The sequence below is a fragment of the Ambystoma mexicanum genome, chromosome 13, assembly GCF_040938575.1.
Source record: "Ambystoma mexicanum isolate Mex_15411 chromosome 13, UKY_AmexF1_1, whole genome shotgun sequence".
NCBI classification, from domain to species: domain Eukaryota; kingdom Metazoa; phylum Chordata; class Amphibia; order Caudata; family Ambystomatidae; genus Ambystoma; species Ambystoma mexicanum.
Genome location: NC_090938.1, coordinates 142,567,466 through 142,583,319, shown reverse-complemented (window position 1 = coordinate 142,583,319; position 15,854 = coordinate 142,567,466). Strand labels below are relative to the sequence as shown.

Genomic DNA, 15,854 nt, shown 5'->3' with positions numbered 1-15,854 from the left:
CGCTTTGGTATGCAGTATTTGTAATTAGTTACAATTCAACCTCCTTTATTATATTTAAAAAAAAAAAAACGAATCCACTCTCCAGATGCACATGAGGACAAAGGGTGTATTCCCTCCGAAACCTGCTCGAGGGGATATCAAGATTGTCACAGCTTCAACTGTGCCTTTCTGAAGGCCTCTACTGGGTACATCCAAAAATAATTTGTTGTAAGAAAAAAAACTATACCATAGTTAACACTGAAGGTGTCTTTATGACCAAGACCTTTAAGTCCGGAGGCTCTGACCAGATGTTTGAGTGCCTGCTGCTTATAGAGATAAACATCTGATACTCCCCCTGAACTGCTCCCGAACTAAATGCATACATTTCCAAAGATTACAAACGTGTACGAGATCGAGGGGAGCAAGACTGGATCTTAGGTTAGAAGCTGTGGGGGTAGGGGCGGTGGATTTTGAACTTGTCAGCACATCCCCAAGAGCCATCTCAAGAAGAAGAAAGTACTCTCAAAATAAGAAATCAGTTTAAATAAGATTCAGTGCAAATGAAGAGTCAATTGTGTGTTTAGCTCCAACCATGTCTTGCACAGACAGAAAAGGCTTAGTTAAAACAGTCAACAGTGTCACTGGGAAAAGAGGATATAAACTGACAGAATTATTCGTTTGTCTTAATAGTAAAAATTATGAAAATATCTGTTCTGGTGTGCAATAGTTCAAACCACCTCTCAAATTAGGTGCCAGTTGAAATCCTAGCTCTTCCATTTTGAAATCCTAGCTCTTCCAACTTGGTTCAACACTCATTGGTAAAGAACTCTTGTCTTGTAATCTGAATCAGTAAACTTCCTCCAACCAACACGACATTCAGCAGCACCTCCAGTGTACAAAGAGGATAATCAAGGTCTTTGCTGCTTCCTTGATGCAAGTCTGCTGTGAAGGTTTTTTACAGACATTTTATTAATTAAATATTATCTTCTTGTATTTTGAATTTGGGATCTGTCCCCGAGCCTTTAACCTGCGGACGGCTTCTCGCATATGCTTGGGTTGCAGAGGCGGTGTCTCTCCCCACTTTTCACAAACGTCCAGCGCTATAGAAGGGGAAAAAAGATCTTCAGTACTCTCCAATCTACAAGAGCGTAAACTGTAAGAGCTTGATATACATCTGACACAAATACCAGCATTGCAATGCAAACTTCAACAAAACGAGACAAAATAGATTGCCATATCTACACACCCCTTCCTCTTGATTATATCAGTTAGGATTTTAGAACTCTATAAAGAACCATAGACAAACATACAACACACAGATCTATCCCAGCCTAGCCCCTTACATCAGTGATTTGCTTTCATCAGCTAAGCTTATTTTTGAGGCATACTATCCTCGAATTTAAGGACCCTTTGTGGGCAATTTCGCCAGTAATCAAGAACACACTAGTACAGAGAAACTGTGATAAGAGCATATCAGTGAAGTAGCTCGTCATAAATAAACAATAGTTCTGAATTAATTTTGACCCGACATAGAGGGTACTTTCTTCAGCCTTTAAAGGAGACACATTCACAAATCTGCAGTGATTGGACTATAACCTCTTCTGTAGAGTGTGCTGCTCTCCTAAGTACCGTATTATCAAAATTACATATGTAGACTTATAAAAGGAGACCTGCTCCCCTGAAACTGAAATGATCTGCTTACCTCAAATTTGAAGGCAGCTATAATCATCTGCATTGAAGGTCACAGAGGGGGTTACTTTGGTCTTTGAACAAGTCTCCTTTTAAGAAGGAGCTCCAGGCTACAGTTTCCCTACAGGCAAATGTGCATATCTGCAATCTTACTCTGTTTGGAAGGGTTAAGATGTCTTTCACAAAGGTCTCCTAGCCGTCCGTCATTTCAGGGAACAAAATGCTGATTTGGTGGAAAACGTTTTCGTACCACCATGTGTGCTGGTGTACAGATATATTTCCTTACACGGGTTTTATCTTTTTTAGTGAAGAATAACAATACGTATATCACACAATACAATTTTTAGAGGGTTGAGGCACTTCATAATGCTTGAAAGAGAAATTGCATTCTCTGGCAGATGCATAGAACTCAGAAGGACAAGTTCTGGAAGATCCAATTAACGTCTCAACCAATATTAAAAGGAAAATAAAGAGAGCAAAGCGACTCCTGTGCTTAGACCATAAGGCGCTTGATAATCTCATGAAGTGTATGTCAATAGCAAAGTATTAGAATACATTTTTATTTTTTACATGGATGCGGCTTAAAGGAAAAAAGGTATTGCGAAACATTTTGAATGCATGAACTAAAATAAACTCCTCCTTGCTGCCAAAATATTTAATCTGGGAGTGGGTCAGCATGTGTGAAAATTAATGTGTTGTGCCACATTATTTAATATGGCCATCTGGGATTTGGAAAGTTTTAGCTCATCTACTGCCCACATTTTCATTTATCATACTGCTGGCAAAGGGCCTAGGTATAAGAGTTTACCTCTGTAGCAAATTCATTTGTGCCGCAAAAGATTTTAATGCAAAACCAACAGTCACGTTTAAAGGGTTTCCAAATGTATAAACTCCGCAGATTACCATTTCTCTGTCCTCCAAGTCCATTCTTGGAGCAAATTAATTTGTATTTCAAGGCTATTCTCTCCATTCTGGACCGGAAGACTAGCCTGGGACCTTCGAACTGAAGACTGTTCAGTGCCGTAGAAAAAGTAGGTTTTCCAGTAACGTGAGCTGTTTTTAAAACCATCTGCATTTCACCCTAACTAGGCAACTGCAGCGCAGGATAGCTGTTGGAAAGGGGTGGTTTTTGCTATCGCCCAAGATGAACCCAGTGTCCAAAACAACCCAGGATTACTCAAAGGTTTTCTTGCATGGTACGACTGCTCAGACAGCAGCCTTTGGGGTTTGACATCGACAAGGAATCTGCATACTGAAAGTCACCCTATCCTGGAGAGGTTTTACGGTTAAACATTTATTGAGCTGGCCATTCAATGCTGCTCCGTGGGCATAGGGACTGGTGCTTACATTGTTGGTTTATAGCCTGAAGGATGTCCCTCCCCTTTCCTAAGAGCGGAAAGATGTCCCTGCTGTGGCAGAATGCACTGTACAGAACACAGTTTGCATCTAGGGCAAATTCTAGGGCAAATTCTCCCCATCCCACTCCTTTTGCTACCAACAATATTCAACCCTCTGCCCCCATACATCCTACTCTAGGGTGAACTCGCGTTTGATTTGGCTTGACAGCACATATTTATTATTCATGAATTTACCTGCCGTGCCGTAAAGCACAGTAGGCATTTTAAGCTTGCATATCTACCAGGATTGTCAGGTACGCTCACAACTCCCTTCCCCACCCCCAGACAGACCACACACTATTTGATCTCAATTTACAGTAACAGTCTTGGAATCTATGTATATATTAGCTACAAACATACATTTCTATGTCACCGCCTTCTAGCAGATATTAGTATGGTTGTGTGTTCGTCCATTATAAGCATTTAGCCCCCCCTTAACTCCCTCAATGTGTCTGCAAACTCGTTTACCGTGTTACCGCCCTCCATCTTTAACCATGGTCATGTTATTCTTCACAGCAGACTATGGTCTGGTTATCTCAAGCAGAGGAGTCATATTCCCCACACACAAGGATTCAGCGCTTTCAAATTAGTGGGGATTTGGCACAGTAACAATCTCGCATGTAACAATACACAGTCCTCCAAACAGGAACCCGTAGCACTGTTGAGATTGCCCTCTGTGGCGGGTCAGAAGTATGCAGACACTATGAAGACATTCCCAACAACGGTTTAGTAATAATAATAATAATGCAGCCTATCTCTCCCTATAACTATGGGGTAGTCCTAAACTATATAATCAAGGCGCTTCTCGTCATGTCAGTCATCCGGCAATGTCCGGATCAAAAGAAAGTCCACTGTCAAGAAGAAAAAAAAAAAAAACTATCCGTCTACCACTATTCAAAGTAAAGTCAGGGAAATGACTCCCTTCTCTTGGTGAAGCAGGGTTCTGCTTTGCTTTAGAGTTGTTTTAATATCTTATTTTCAAATGGTCTCTAGCCACCTTCTGACCCAGGGCTTGCAATTTTTGGATAAGGTATTTAGCTCTTCCCGTGTGCGATTATTTTCCCAGGGCTCGTTCGTAAAGTTTGTTTGATCCTTACATCCACATAGTTTTGCTCTGCACGACCTTGCATGATATCTTCTCTTGGCAGAGTTATCCCTTTAGGATTGTTATGTCTCCTTCTTAGCTTAGGCTCATCGTGGTTGTATGTCGGGTTTGTCCCCTTCTCTTGTTCGTATTTCAAACTCTTTTGGTTCCATTACTCTCCAATTACAATTAATCCCTTGAGGGTTGGGATCTGCTCCCCTCTTCCCAGGGTAGTCCTATCCACTGATATAATATTCTCTTTCCCAGTTTATATATGACTTTCCCACTTATTTTGTTACTGTTCAGATTGCTCAACTTTGTAGTTTCTCCACTTGTGTAACTATTCCCTTTAGACTTCCCGGGCCCCTCTGTACCTCTCTCAGCATGGTGGAAATGTCTCCAGGGGCTGCGGTCGCTCAGGACTTCTATTCTGCTTGGCTTCTCTTTCTCAGTTCTCTTCTCCAATGGCATCTCTTCGCCAGTTTCTCACTTCGCTTTCATGCTACGGTCCGGCATCCTACCTGGGAACTGGTGCCATTGCAGATCCCCGCTTGTGTTGGTGTCTGCGTATTTAATTGGGCTCCCTGCTCAGCATGAACTACTCATGGTCACACCACCAACAGGTTTCGGGTTGTCAGGCTCACAGTTCTCCAATTCGGTAGGATGTCTCCCCCCCCCCCCATCTCGGGGGGGATAGCTCAGCAGCAACGTGCTCGCCTTGGAAGCAAGACGACATTGGGCAACACAGGTTTGATCCCCGGGTCCACGCTAAGAAACCTCTGGGTATTAAACGCGTTATAAATAACCTATCGTATATCTGCCAGTCTAGTCAGAGCCAATACGAATTCTGCAGGCTCTGCCTCCCACTTGCTTTGCGCTACCTGGGAGCCTCCCCTGCTGCCAAATGACTCTCTCCTCTCAGCCTGTCCTCACAGTGAAGTCGAGGTTTGTCCTTAAAGAGACAGCTCAGTCTTGGTTTTTATTGCTGTTAAGTATCTCAGGCAGTCCCAAGTATGCCATCATTGGAGAGGGGTTAGGAAGTTCCTTAGAGGAACAGAAGTCCTTGTCCCCTAAGGGGGGGTGGGGGGGTCTCTCCCAGTGAGGTCACACTTGTCCAAAGGGCTCATCTCCCCAGCCTCAAAGGGGGAGGTTGCCCCTTGGGGAGAAGGGCCAAATTCCCTTGATTCATCACACCTCAGAGACAATATAGTATTAGAATATCAGACTATTTCCTCCTCTTTGAGTGCCAGTCTTGCAATATATACTTGAACTTGTCAAAAGATCCAAAGGAGCCCTTTCTATCCTTTTGTTCTCCAACCACATTCATCACTGCCACAGTGTATTCCAAACCTGGCCACATGACCTCCAGATTTGGGAGGTCAGATTTACCTTTCAACACCCTCCATCTTCATGGGAAGACTCCCCCCACCCCCCCCCCCCAAGCCAGAGTTTCAGAATGACAAAAGACTAATGAACTGATGTTGCCACCTATAAAGTCTGTTCTCCACATGATAACACTCCAGGATTGTTTTGATCATAAACAGAGGACGCTTTTTCTCTCAAGCCCCTTTACACATTTCGGGACACAGGCCCTCCAGGAAACACCACACAGTAGTACCACAAATTGCAGGAGCTGCAGCACCCACCAATTATCACCAAGTCCAAACAAGAAGCTGCATTCTCTGCATACCTGCATTCAAGAGGCAGGTATGCTGACATCAAGAGAGCAGTCAAGCCTTTCAGAGGTTCGGGGACATGCACAGCAGATATACTGCTGCATCCAATTACCAATTTAAGGTGTCCACATCAGTCTAGCATAATCCCCTATGAGGGCAGCCGTAAACGGGTTTGGAGATGGTGACAGCTCCACAGATTAAGCCGAGAGCAAGCATCGAGGGGCCTGAAAGAACTTAAGGACTAGAGGGATCTTAAAGGCCCAAGCCAGTTGAGTGACCAGAGCAAATTGAAAAGTCCCAAGGAGCTAAAAGGAAAGTGTGTTGAGAGGCTCGAGACACAAGAGTGGTCCAATATTACAAGAAAGGCGCAGAACACTAAAGCATCACGCAGGTGCAGAAATCCAACAATGAATGAGATGCTGTGACTGGCTTGGTGAGAAAAGCACCATCTCCATAGGTGCATGATTAGCTTGGTACTATATCCCTGGAAGTGGCTCGTAGCATGTTGGGTGCTATATCCCAGGACATGAGCTGGGCATCATATCTCTGGAAGTGACCAGAAGCATGCTGGGTGTTGTACTGCTGAAATTGTGCTTGGGTGTGAAAAAGCTTGCTTTATCTTTGAGACCGCACTAGAACCAAGAACAAGAGGATCATTTCTAGGTGGGGAAGTCATGAAAATCGTGGTCTGCCCCCATCTACACCTTTTGCTTGGATCCTTTGGCAAGCAGAACACCCTTTTTAGTTGTAGACAAACCCTCTAGGGCCTAAAGGCATTTATCCAAGTCCGCAACCAGACAAGAAAAAAAAAATAGCTTGTTTGAATCTGCTTCTTGGCCTGTATATTCCATAACCCTTTGAGTGCTATAAGGAATTTGTATACCCATCCTAATTTATCACAGACACCATTGAAATGCCTCCCCTCAAAGGATTAACTATTAGAGCGGTCTAATGGTAGCAGCTTTCTTTGCTAGGGTTTAACCAAGAGCAAATTCTTCCCCTCGCTCTTCGTGCTATACGATAATCTGAATTTATTAATTTAACAAAGGCATCCATCCCTTTTCCTTCAAATCCCAAATAATGAAGTGTCATCGCAACGATACACCACGATCATCCTTCTGCAAACCACAACCCGAAGTAGTGTTTACATTTGCCACTCACCTTCTTCCACAACTTCTCCTACGAAGACCTTGGAGATACCAGACATGGCGATCACCACATTCTGAGAGACCGAGCAGCCTGTGATTGACTGGATCAGCTTGAAAAGACCAAAAAAAGCAATCAACCAGACTGGATGTAGATATTCTAGAATGGTCATCGCATACTCCACCCACAAGAAGTCTTGCCGACTACAGGAAAAGCCTAGCATGGCCCCACAGAAGTTAATCTGAATCACTGAATTTATCTGAATCCAGAATGCTCCAGGGAGAACAGGAATATGCAAGCATTGACCCACCCATCATCTTTAAGTAGAACCAATAGAATCTGTTTTCTAAATGGAATGAAGGTTCTTGCAAACAAGTACTGCACAGGTCGCTTCACTGAAACACATGAAGCAAACTACACATTTTCCAGACCTTACCCTTTTGATGGCTGCCTTGGGGAAGGCGGAGCGTCTGTACATCTCATAGCGGTTCAGCTGTTCTTCCGAAAATGAAGACACCAATATCCTGGTGAAAGGAGAAATTGAGGTCATTCCTTCGTTACAAGTAGTAATTATAGGATACATTACTCCACACTGCATTGATGGGGGCAGGCATTCTGAGAGTGGACTACATGGGTCTGAATTCTCCCAAGCTCCGGAGCTGCGACATAGGGTGGAATAGGAATCTCAGCCACTTTGGGAGGGGTATGGGGGAGGTGCAAGCAGACTTTACTTGACCATGCCAACATCAACAATCAGGATGGTGGCACTGAATGTAAAATATGAGGTTCTGAAACCGCCATAGTCAAAATCTGGAATGAGCCCCGCAATATGACAGATAATGGTTCCTCCATCTAATCCTTTCAGATTTTGAAATGCAGCGCACACTGGCCAAAACACAAATCAAATTACATTTAACTAGATCTCTTTTTACACATGAACAAACTACCACTCACGCCATACCCTTGATTTTTAAATAGCGTTTGCCTTCAAACACAACATTTCTCAAATGAAAAGCATTGTTCAGTTTTCAATACATATTTTTTACTGGATTGCCAACACGTGTGTTTCGACCACCACTAAGGTCTTCATCAAGGTATTTGATTAGTTGCAGCTAACTGACGACCAAGATATTGATCCATTTATCTTACTTCATTAGTACACACAAATGATAATCAAGGTTCTTTAATTGCTTGAACCCCTTAAACTTGGAGCCAAAGAAAATACAACAAAGGCGTATGTTATGTATTTTACAATACAATACAAGTTCCACTCTCATGGGTTCATTCCCAAGTCACAAAATCCCTGGTTCTTGTAACCAAAGTAAATTCAATTATTGAGTTTGATATTATTGCTGCGTAACAGATTTAATTTAATGACTTTTGGGCTTATGTCACTTCTCATGACCAACAATAGCCAACACACTACAATTAGAAGAATTGAATATAATTGTGATAAACATTTTTTTTCAATTGTGCAGTAGATGGCTCAATGGAGTTCTAGCCCTAAATCTACATTTCTAGATCTCCAACTTCAGAGCTATCCCAGTTTCCTAGAAAGTGCATGCAGTACAGTGGACCTGATTGCAAGCAATGAATTGGAATGTTACAATCTGTACCCTGTTTCCCACATCCCGTCCTGTTGCTCCCTCTACACTCTTCTCTTATGCAGGGAACTACATTTAAGGAGAGAACACTACTCCTTCAAACCTACAGCAAGTACCCATATGATTTTCTGGAGGGTCTCCTGATGGACAAATCTACGGCAGGAACAGCTCCGCTTTTACACCTTAACCTGTCAACATACCTACAAATCAATGGCAGCAGCCAACTCTCCATTTCAGGAGCAACTGAAAAACTTCAACCCACTGGCTCCAAGACTGAAATCCTAGTCATAAGCCCAAAACGTGTCCTAGGCACGATGGGCAGTGCCTGCCACCACTCAAACCACCTTTACAGAAGTAGTTTAAGAAGCTGGGGGGGGGGGGACTTTAAGCCATTCAACTCGCATGGCGCTGCTAAGGTCAAATCCTCCTTCCACTATCGTAAAAACACACACTCTTTAAAGATAAACTCCAAGGTAGGTGTACCCAAACTAACTGTCAATAATATGCAGCCCTCCCCAAATTCAAAATCTACCGGATGCAAAAAGGTTCAGGGCGTAGCTGGGTAGCTCTATGTTGCTATTTAAATAATACACACCAGGGCTCTCCACTGGCTATTGGCCCAAGCCAGAATCAATTTCAATTGCTACACCTCTTTGAGAGAATTAGGTTCTAGGGTGAGTGAAGCCTGCGTTGGCTAAGGGTGCTTGTCTGTCTATAGCCGCAGCAGTGAAGCCAGAATCACCTGGGGACAACTACTGGCTTCTGGCACTGGCCCAAGCCTGAAAAGCATCCTGGAAACCCTTGCCAGAGAAGGGTGCACAGCTGTTTGGATCTGCAGGCTGTTCTGAGCTTAAGGCATTGGGGGCTGCCAGGCCCTCTTTTAACTTAATAGTCTTTTTACCGTGGCGTTTTCATCCTGGGACCTTTTTTTGCAATTTAAGATTTCAAGACACACACAAAAAAAAAAGTACTGTAACTAGTGTATGCCTTGCACAGCAGTTTTAATTATCAAGCCCTAGTTTGGAATTATACCACAATGATACCAGTGGCGCATTCGTGCAAGTACAGGTGCAGAAGGTTCAACTGTGTCAATTCTTTGAGGTTTGTCAATCACAATGTCTTTGGTGTCTGTTGACTCCCCCTCACCTGAATCCTTTGTAGTAGTCTCAGGCCCCTTGTCTTTCTTTAGTCTAGTGGTCTTTTTCTTCTGGTAGAGATACGGTCGTCCCCGGAGAGAAGCCTCTGTGGCGCCGACAGGAGTCAGAGAACACAGGACTCCCCTCCGAGGGCACCAGGTCAAGAGGAAAAAAGCCAGAGGCTGGAAAAAAACTTCTTGAAATGACCACTGCGTATCCGGAGATTGTTGATAGGAGTCACGACGGAACGGTAAGTACTCCGTGGAGGAAGGTTTGTAGTTGCGAGGAAGGGCGGCGCCAAAGATGCAGCAGGTAACAACAGAGTAAGGAAACAAGGGAGAGAGGCAGGCAAACCAGGAAGAACCGTAGCGGAGGAAAGAGGCAGCGGAGGAAAAATAAAACAGGCGGAGGATACTCAGGTAGAAAGCGGGAAGCGGAGGCGGGGCTCAGAAGAAAAAACTAAAAAGAGCGGAAGGCAAGCAGCAAGGAGAGGGAAGGAAAGAGAGAAAAGGAAGGGAAAGGCAGGCAGAGAAGCAGTAGCAACTGCAAGTGGAAAACTGGAGAGTGTTAATCCAAATCACAGACCAGTGAACGGGGTTGCAATGCACAGAGCGAGTGAAGGGTGGGACTAAAGTAGGAAGTGAAAGGAAGAGGAGAAAAACGCTAGCACGCTAACCAAGAAAATGGAGGAAAGCACACCGGCAAGGTTAATGGCGGCGCAATTTCCATGATGACCACAAGCGCCAGGAAGGCAGGCACGTGACAAACTGGCTTGATTTTTCTTTTATTTGTTTTCGCTACACGCACTGGGCCTGGTCGGACTCTAGGTGCCCCTCTAGTCACTTGGACGTTGCCTACGCCTACTCCTTGTGCCTGCTTAGTCCCATTCCTCTGCAGGACTGGATGTGCTTGATCTTGTTGTAGGCGTCCCCTTTTCTTTTTTTTTTAGCTTTACCTGCCTTTGATCATTCACTAAACCTCGCCACCATTGTTTCCTTGGTTTATAGCTTTCCTGCTGCTAACAAATTACACTTCCAAGCCAATATCTAAGAGGAAATCAACCACTGAGGTTTCTCCTAGGGAGAGCTCCAAGAAGATATTTTTTTAACATGTTTCAGTCCATTAGGGTAGTTAATGTGTTAATTAGTGATTTATTGTGTGATATAGAATGTGAAGCTAACCCTGTAGCCAAAAGGCTTCTTAGATCGAATTGTACTCTGCCTGGAAACGATGTCAACTTTATTGATACTATAGAAGTATATTCTCTCTACTACCACGGGCCCATCGGAAAAGGAAGGGAAAAGGAATCCTTGGAGAATTTCCCGATTGAGAAAAGACCTGAGCAGGAGGGGGCAGGGGGCGGTGGGATAGAATTCATGAGCTGCCGCAGTCCCCACCCAATGTCAGGTTGGTTCCAGCCACATCTGATGGAGAAATCACCACCCTATCTGTCCCCACTCAGAACAGGTTTCTGCCACCGACCTTTATTTGGTACTTTTGGAGAGTGAAGATGGGGTGGGTTGAGAAGGGCTAATAGAAAGAAAGGGCGCTGCAGAAAGGAGCACGCCCCCTGTTAGGGAGAATTCTCTGTTTAGGCTGAATTTCCCTACCTAGTGAGTCCCCCAGCAGCTTTGCTGGATTTCTGGGGTTTAATTTTTTTCTCCTGCCAAGAGTGAGACTCTTTTACCCTCACTCTTGGACATGTTGAAGTGTGTTTTCTTGGTTAAACCTTGTGTTGAATGGGCTATGGGGTCTCTTACTCCATAGGGCCTCATGTATTTTTGTGATGTGGGTCACACAGCACCCTCTGTGCCGTGACCCAGGGGTGTCCTAGGGACTCCCCAACATAGACTCCATACCCTGGGACTGACTACTGTCTCCCAGGGCATGTAAAGTCACCAAAGACTTTGCTAGTCTTGAATCCTGAACAGAACCAGTACAAACCATCATATTGTGGACGTACTGGCTGGGGCAATTCGATTGCCCCAGGGTCTGTTAGTCGAGGGGGCACGTCTCCGTCCCCCCTGATCGAGTTTTGGCTGGTGGCAGTGGAAACTACTTTTTATATTCGACCGCGAATATTTCCCTATGGGATTTCCCATTGTTTTAGGCTAACACATTTAATTATTTATTTACGGTAGCCTTAAACATACCGCCGGTTTATATATTTATTTTTATAACTCCGGTTGGGACTTTTTGCCAAAACTTGATTCTAAAATGGCGTTGGTGTTCGCCTCTGTAACTCTGACCCAAAGTGGAGCCCTTTGTTCCACTTTTGGCGGGCTTCTCCACAGAAGCCCTCCAAAGTGGTGCCACTCTGTCTGGGGTACTTAGGAGGGGTGGAGGGGGATTTAGGCACCCTGGACTGAGTTACCTTGGTAACTCAAGTCGCACTCCGTCCTGATTGGCCCAAGTGGTGAGCCGCCCGGCTCACCACTTAGCATGGTTGAGTGACAGCTAGGCTGGGTGAATGGGGGTTTGCTGCATAAAAGCAGGGCTTTGGGGACTGGGACTTCAGAAGTCGCCACAGGACCAAGAATCCGACGAGGGAAGAGCTGAGCCGACCTGCTTCGACGACACCACCCGGTGGAGCCCTGCTGAACCGTCTCACCACTTTTTCCCGACGACCGAGGAGAACTCTTAACGGAGTGGCTCCTTCCCTTGACTGGTGGGGACAACCAGTTTTCGCCTTCTTTCCGTTCTTTGAGGTATCTCGTGGCCGCCTTGCCTGTGCCAAGCACCCCGGCAACCGGAATACCACACTTTACCCCCATACCGCGAAAGTCGGCACCAACCCTTTAACCGGAGGACTCCGCGGCTGGTTTCTTCCCGGGCAGTGCAACGACCCTCTTCTTCTGCTCTTCAGCGAGAACTTCTTCTCCCCTGACCGACGTCGAGCCCTGCTGCCACTGCCTGGAACAACTGCCACCGCTGGAGGATCCTTTCCGCTTAAGGTACTGTGTTCTGCCTGGCTTCCCTTGCTACCGACTGTACGGGGTAGATTTAGTCCCCGGCTTTCGAACCTGGGAGTGCCTGGGACACTTTGGCTAAACTTTCTGAGCCACTCTAACCTCTTTTTGACTCTTTGCAAGACTTTGAATCTCTAACTAACAGTGTGATCTTGGGCACATTTTCGCTCCGGCTACTCTAAGAGTGGGCCCTGCCTAGTGACTTTTGCTCACCTGTGACTTTATTCTTCTTTAAGCCTATTGCAAGTGCTCTGGACCTTAGAGTGGTGTGTCTAACCCATTTCTGCTTTTTCTCTCCCTTTCTTGGAAACTACTAGAGTGTCATCTAACGTTAAGCACTCACCTCTGTTTTAATTAAGTGGTGTTTACTTAGAGTTGTCTAGATAGGAGAAAGGATTGAATCTACTTTCATTATAACTGTGTTGAAGTGCTTTTACTATATTTTTGCTAGAGTGTTTTTAACTTATGTGTATTTTAAATAAATAACTATATACTTTTGAAACCAAGCTCTGGTCAGTGTTTGCTTGTGCTATTGTGTTTTGGTACATATTGTGTATACTTTACATACTGCCTAACTCTTCTTGAGAGAAGTCTGACTGCTCAGCCACAGCTACCAGGTAAATCTGGGTGGTACAGACTGCTACCAAAGGGGTTTACTGCTCTACCTGTAGTCTTAAATCTTTTGCAGTGTTCCCCAAGGGAACTGCACAGGTTTCTGCCTAACACTGGTGTACAGCGGTGGGATTTGTATTGAGTATACATTTTATTGTGCTTTAGATACCTTAGTGCAACTAACCACAAAGCTTAGCACTGAAAAAGTAAAACCTCTAACATGTCAGTTATAGAAAGCTATAGTCAAGAGTCCCTTGCAGCCAAAACTGCTGATTGTTTAAGAGTGCTCTGTAAACATAAGGATCTCCTGACTAAGGGCAAGAAAATGGAGCTGATTGAAAGATTGTTAGCTAACCAAAGTCTGGGTGATGGTTCAGAGGAACCTACCACTCCAGCGACTGTAGATGACAGTGTTGAAGTTAACATGGAGCAAAATGTTGATGTTTCTGAGGAAGAGTCAGAAGAGGAGGGTGAGGCTGTTGTAACTGTCCCCCCTAGGCCTCTGCCTGCTCTACCTGCTGTACCTACTGGACCTTTACCAGGTCCCACATTTAGTCCTCAGTACTTTGAACTGGAGAAAATGAAGCTAGAATTGGAGTATAAGAAACTTAATGCTCAAACTGACAAAGAACTAAGGCTAAGGGAAATGGAGCTCAAGTATGACTTAGAAATGAAGAAATTATCTGTTGAGAATGTTTCTCTCTCTGGCTCCTCTAGAAGTTCCAGTCCTAAAAGACCCCGGATGCCTAAAGAATTGGTTGGTATGTATGAGCCTAAGTTGGATGTGTTGGATTGGTTGTCTCTGTTTGAATATAATCATGGGCTCCAGAACATCACAGGAAATGACTTACTCACCTGGTTGTTCTCTAGGCTTCCCCCTGTTGCAACTGATGTGGTAATGGAGATGGGGGAGGAGGATAGGAAGGACTATGAATGTGTGAAACTAGCTTTGATAGCTAGGTTTGGGAAGACCCCTTCCCAGTATCTTAAGAGGTTTAGGAACCTCAAAAAGCATGATGGTACCCCTTGGGCTACCTGGGTGAGTGAATGTTTGAAAAACTTAGAGGGATGGATTAAGGGTTACAAGGTGAACACTTATGAAGGTATGAAGAATTTGTTTATGTTGGAGACTATTTATGATGCCTGCTCTCCTGAGCTCAGACAACACTTGGCTGATTCCAAGGAATTAGATTCCCGGAAACTGGCTAGGGCTGCTGACTTGTGGGTTGCCAACAGGGCCACTCACAAGGATTCTGGGGTAACTCAGAAGAAGGATGGGGAGAAACAGCCAAAAAAAGACTCCAAAGAGAATTCTAATAATTCCTATCCCAAAGAGGGCCCCAAACCACAAAATAACCAGGGTAAGCCACATGGGAAACCTAGTCAGGCTACTGTACCTTCTGGCCACAAGCCAGAAGGAGGTCAGAACAAGCCACCCTTCCAGAGAGCATTTGGACAATGCTATGTCTGTCAGGGTACTGACCATATCAAAGGAGATCCCAAGTGCAAGGGTAAACCTGCAGGGATCAGCACAGTCTCCTTAGCCTTCACTCCTGAGGATGAAGTACAGATGGCTAGTGCCCACTTTGAACTCTTTGCTGAAGAACCCTTGGGTCTTCAAGCAACTGTAAACTTAGAGCCTATGGGTCTGGTTAGTCCCCAGAATAGGGTTGTGTATAACTCCCTACCTGTTAACTCTAAGGTGTATTATGTGGACAGTGTTCTTGTCAATGGCCAGGATACTCCTGCCAGGAGAGACACTGGGGCCAGCAGAACAGTAGTGGATGAAAGCTTCTTTCAACCTGAGGATGTGGCCAAAGCACCCAAAGGTCCCACTAAGATGTCTGGAGGCCCTGTCCAAATGGTTCCTATCCTACCAGCCCTCATTCAGTGTAACAACATGACAGTGAGGATCCCTGTCAGTGTTCAGACTGAGGTACCTGGGAAGGTCCTGTTAGGGAATGACCTAAGAACTCTAGGAGTAGTGTCACATACCCCCAGGCCTCCCAGTATGGAGAAGCAGAACTTAACCAAATTGGCTAGACAGGCTACCTTGAAGGACCCTTCTAAGCCTGTGGGACCCTCTACTGAGAACCCCACTACAAGCCCTGGTGTTAGTAAGTTGACCTCTAACCCAGGCACATTTCAGGATAGTATGCTAGGAACATGGGCGCCCCAACCAAGCTCCATCATTGTTCCCCTAGTCTCAGAGTCTCTGACTCCCCCTGCTTCTGAGGAAGAGGTGGATAGACCAACTAGGCCCCTATCTGGACCTGAGAGAACTGGTAATTCTCAGTGCTGGTGGAAAACCAGAAAAGAAAAGTCTAAGGCCAAAAACCTTCAGACTGTTGGACCTTCTACTGAAGACCCCAACTCAAATCCTAATATTAGGGGGGAAACTCCTAAAATAGGTAAGGGTAGATCTAAGAGGAAGGGGAAGCAGGTACATTGCCTAACCCCAACCCCTCCAACCAAGAGGCCTAAGACCCAACCTGCTCCCACAAGAGAGGTGGTGAGGAACCTTGGAGGCCCCTCTAGATCTAAGGGAATCCTTTATAAGGA

General features: G+C 45.0%; 1 protein-coding gene across 3 annotated transcripts in view; it reads right to left on the bottom strand.

Annotated features, from left to right (window-relative positions):
* Positions 1-501: 501 nt before the first annotated feature.
* Positions 502-15,854, bottom strand: part of TAF11 (TATA-box binding protein associated factor 11) — a 302,110-nt gene continuing 286,757 nt past the window's right edge. For all 3 annotated transcript variants that reach the window (XM_069633496.1, XM_069633495.1, XM_069633497.1), the window contains 3 exons: positions 7,408-7,495; positions 6,987-7,083; positions 502-1,079 (listed from right to left, as the gene is read on the bottom strand). In XM_069633496.1, the coding sequence (XP_069489597.1) occupies positions 949-1,079; positions 6,987-7,083; positions 7,408-7,495 (316 nt within the window). In that variant the 3' untranslated portion in view covers positions 502-948. The remainder of the gene's footprint in view (positions 1,080-6,986; positions 7,084-7,407; positions 7,496-15,854) is intronic.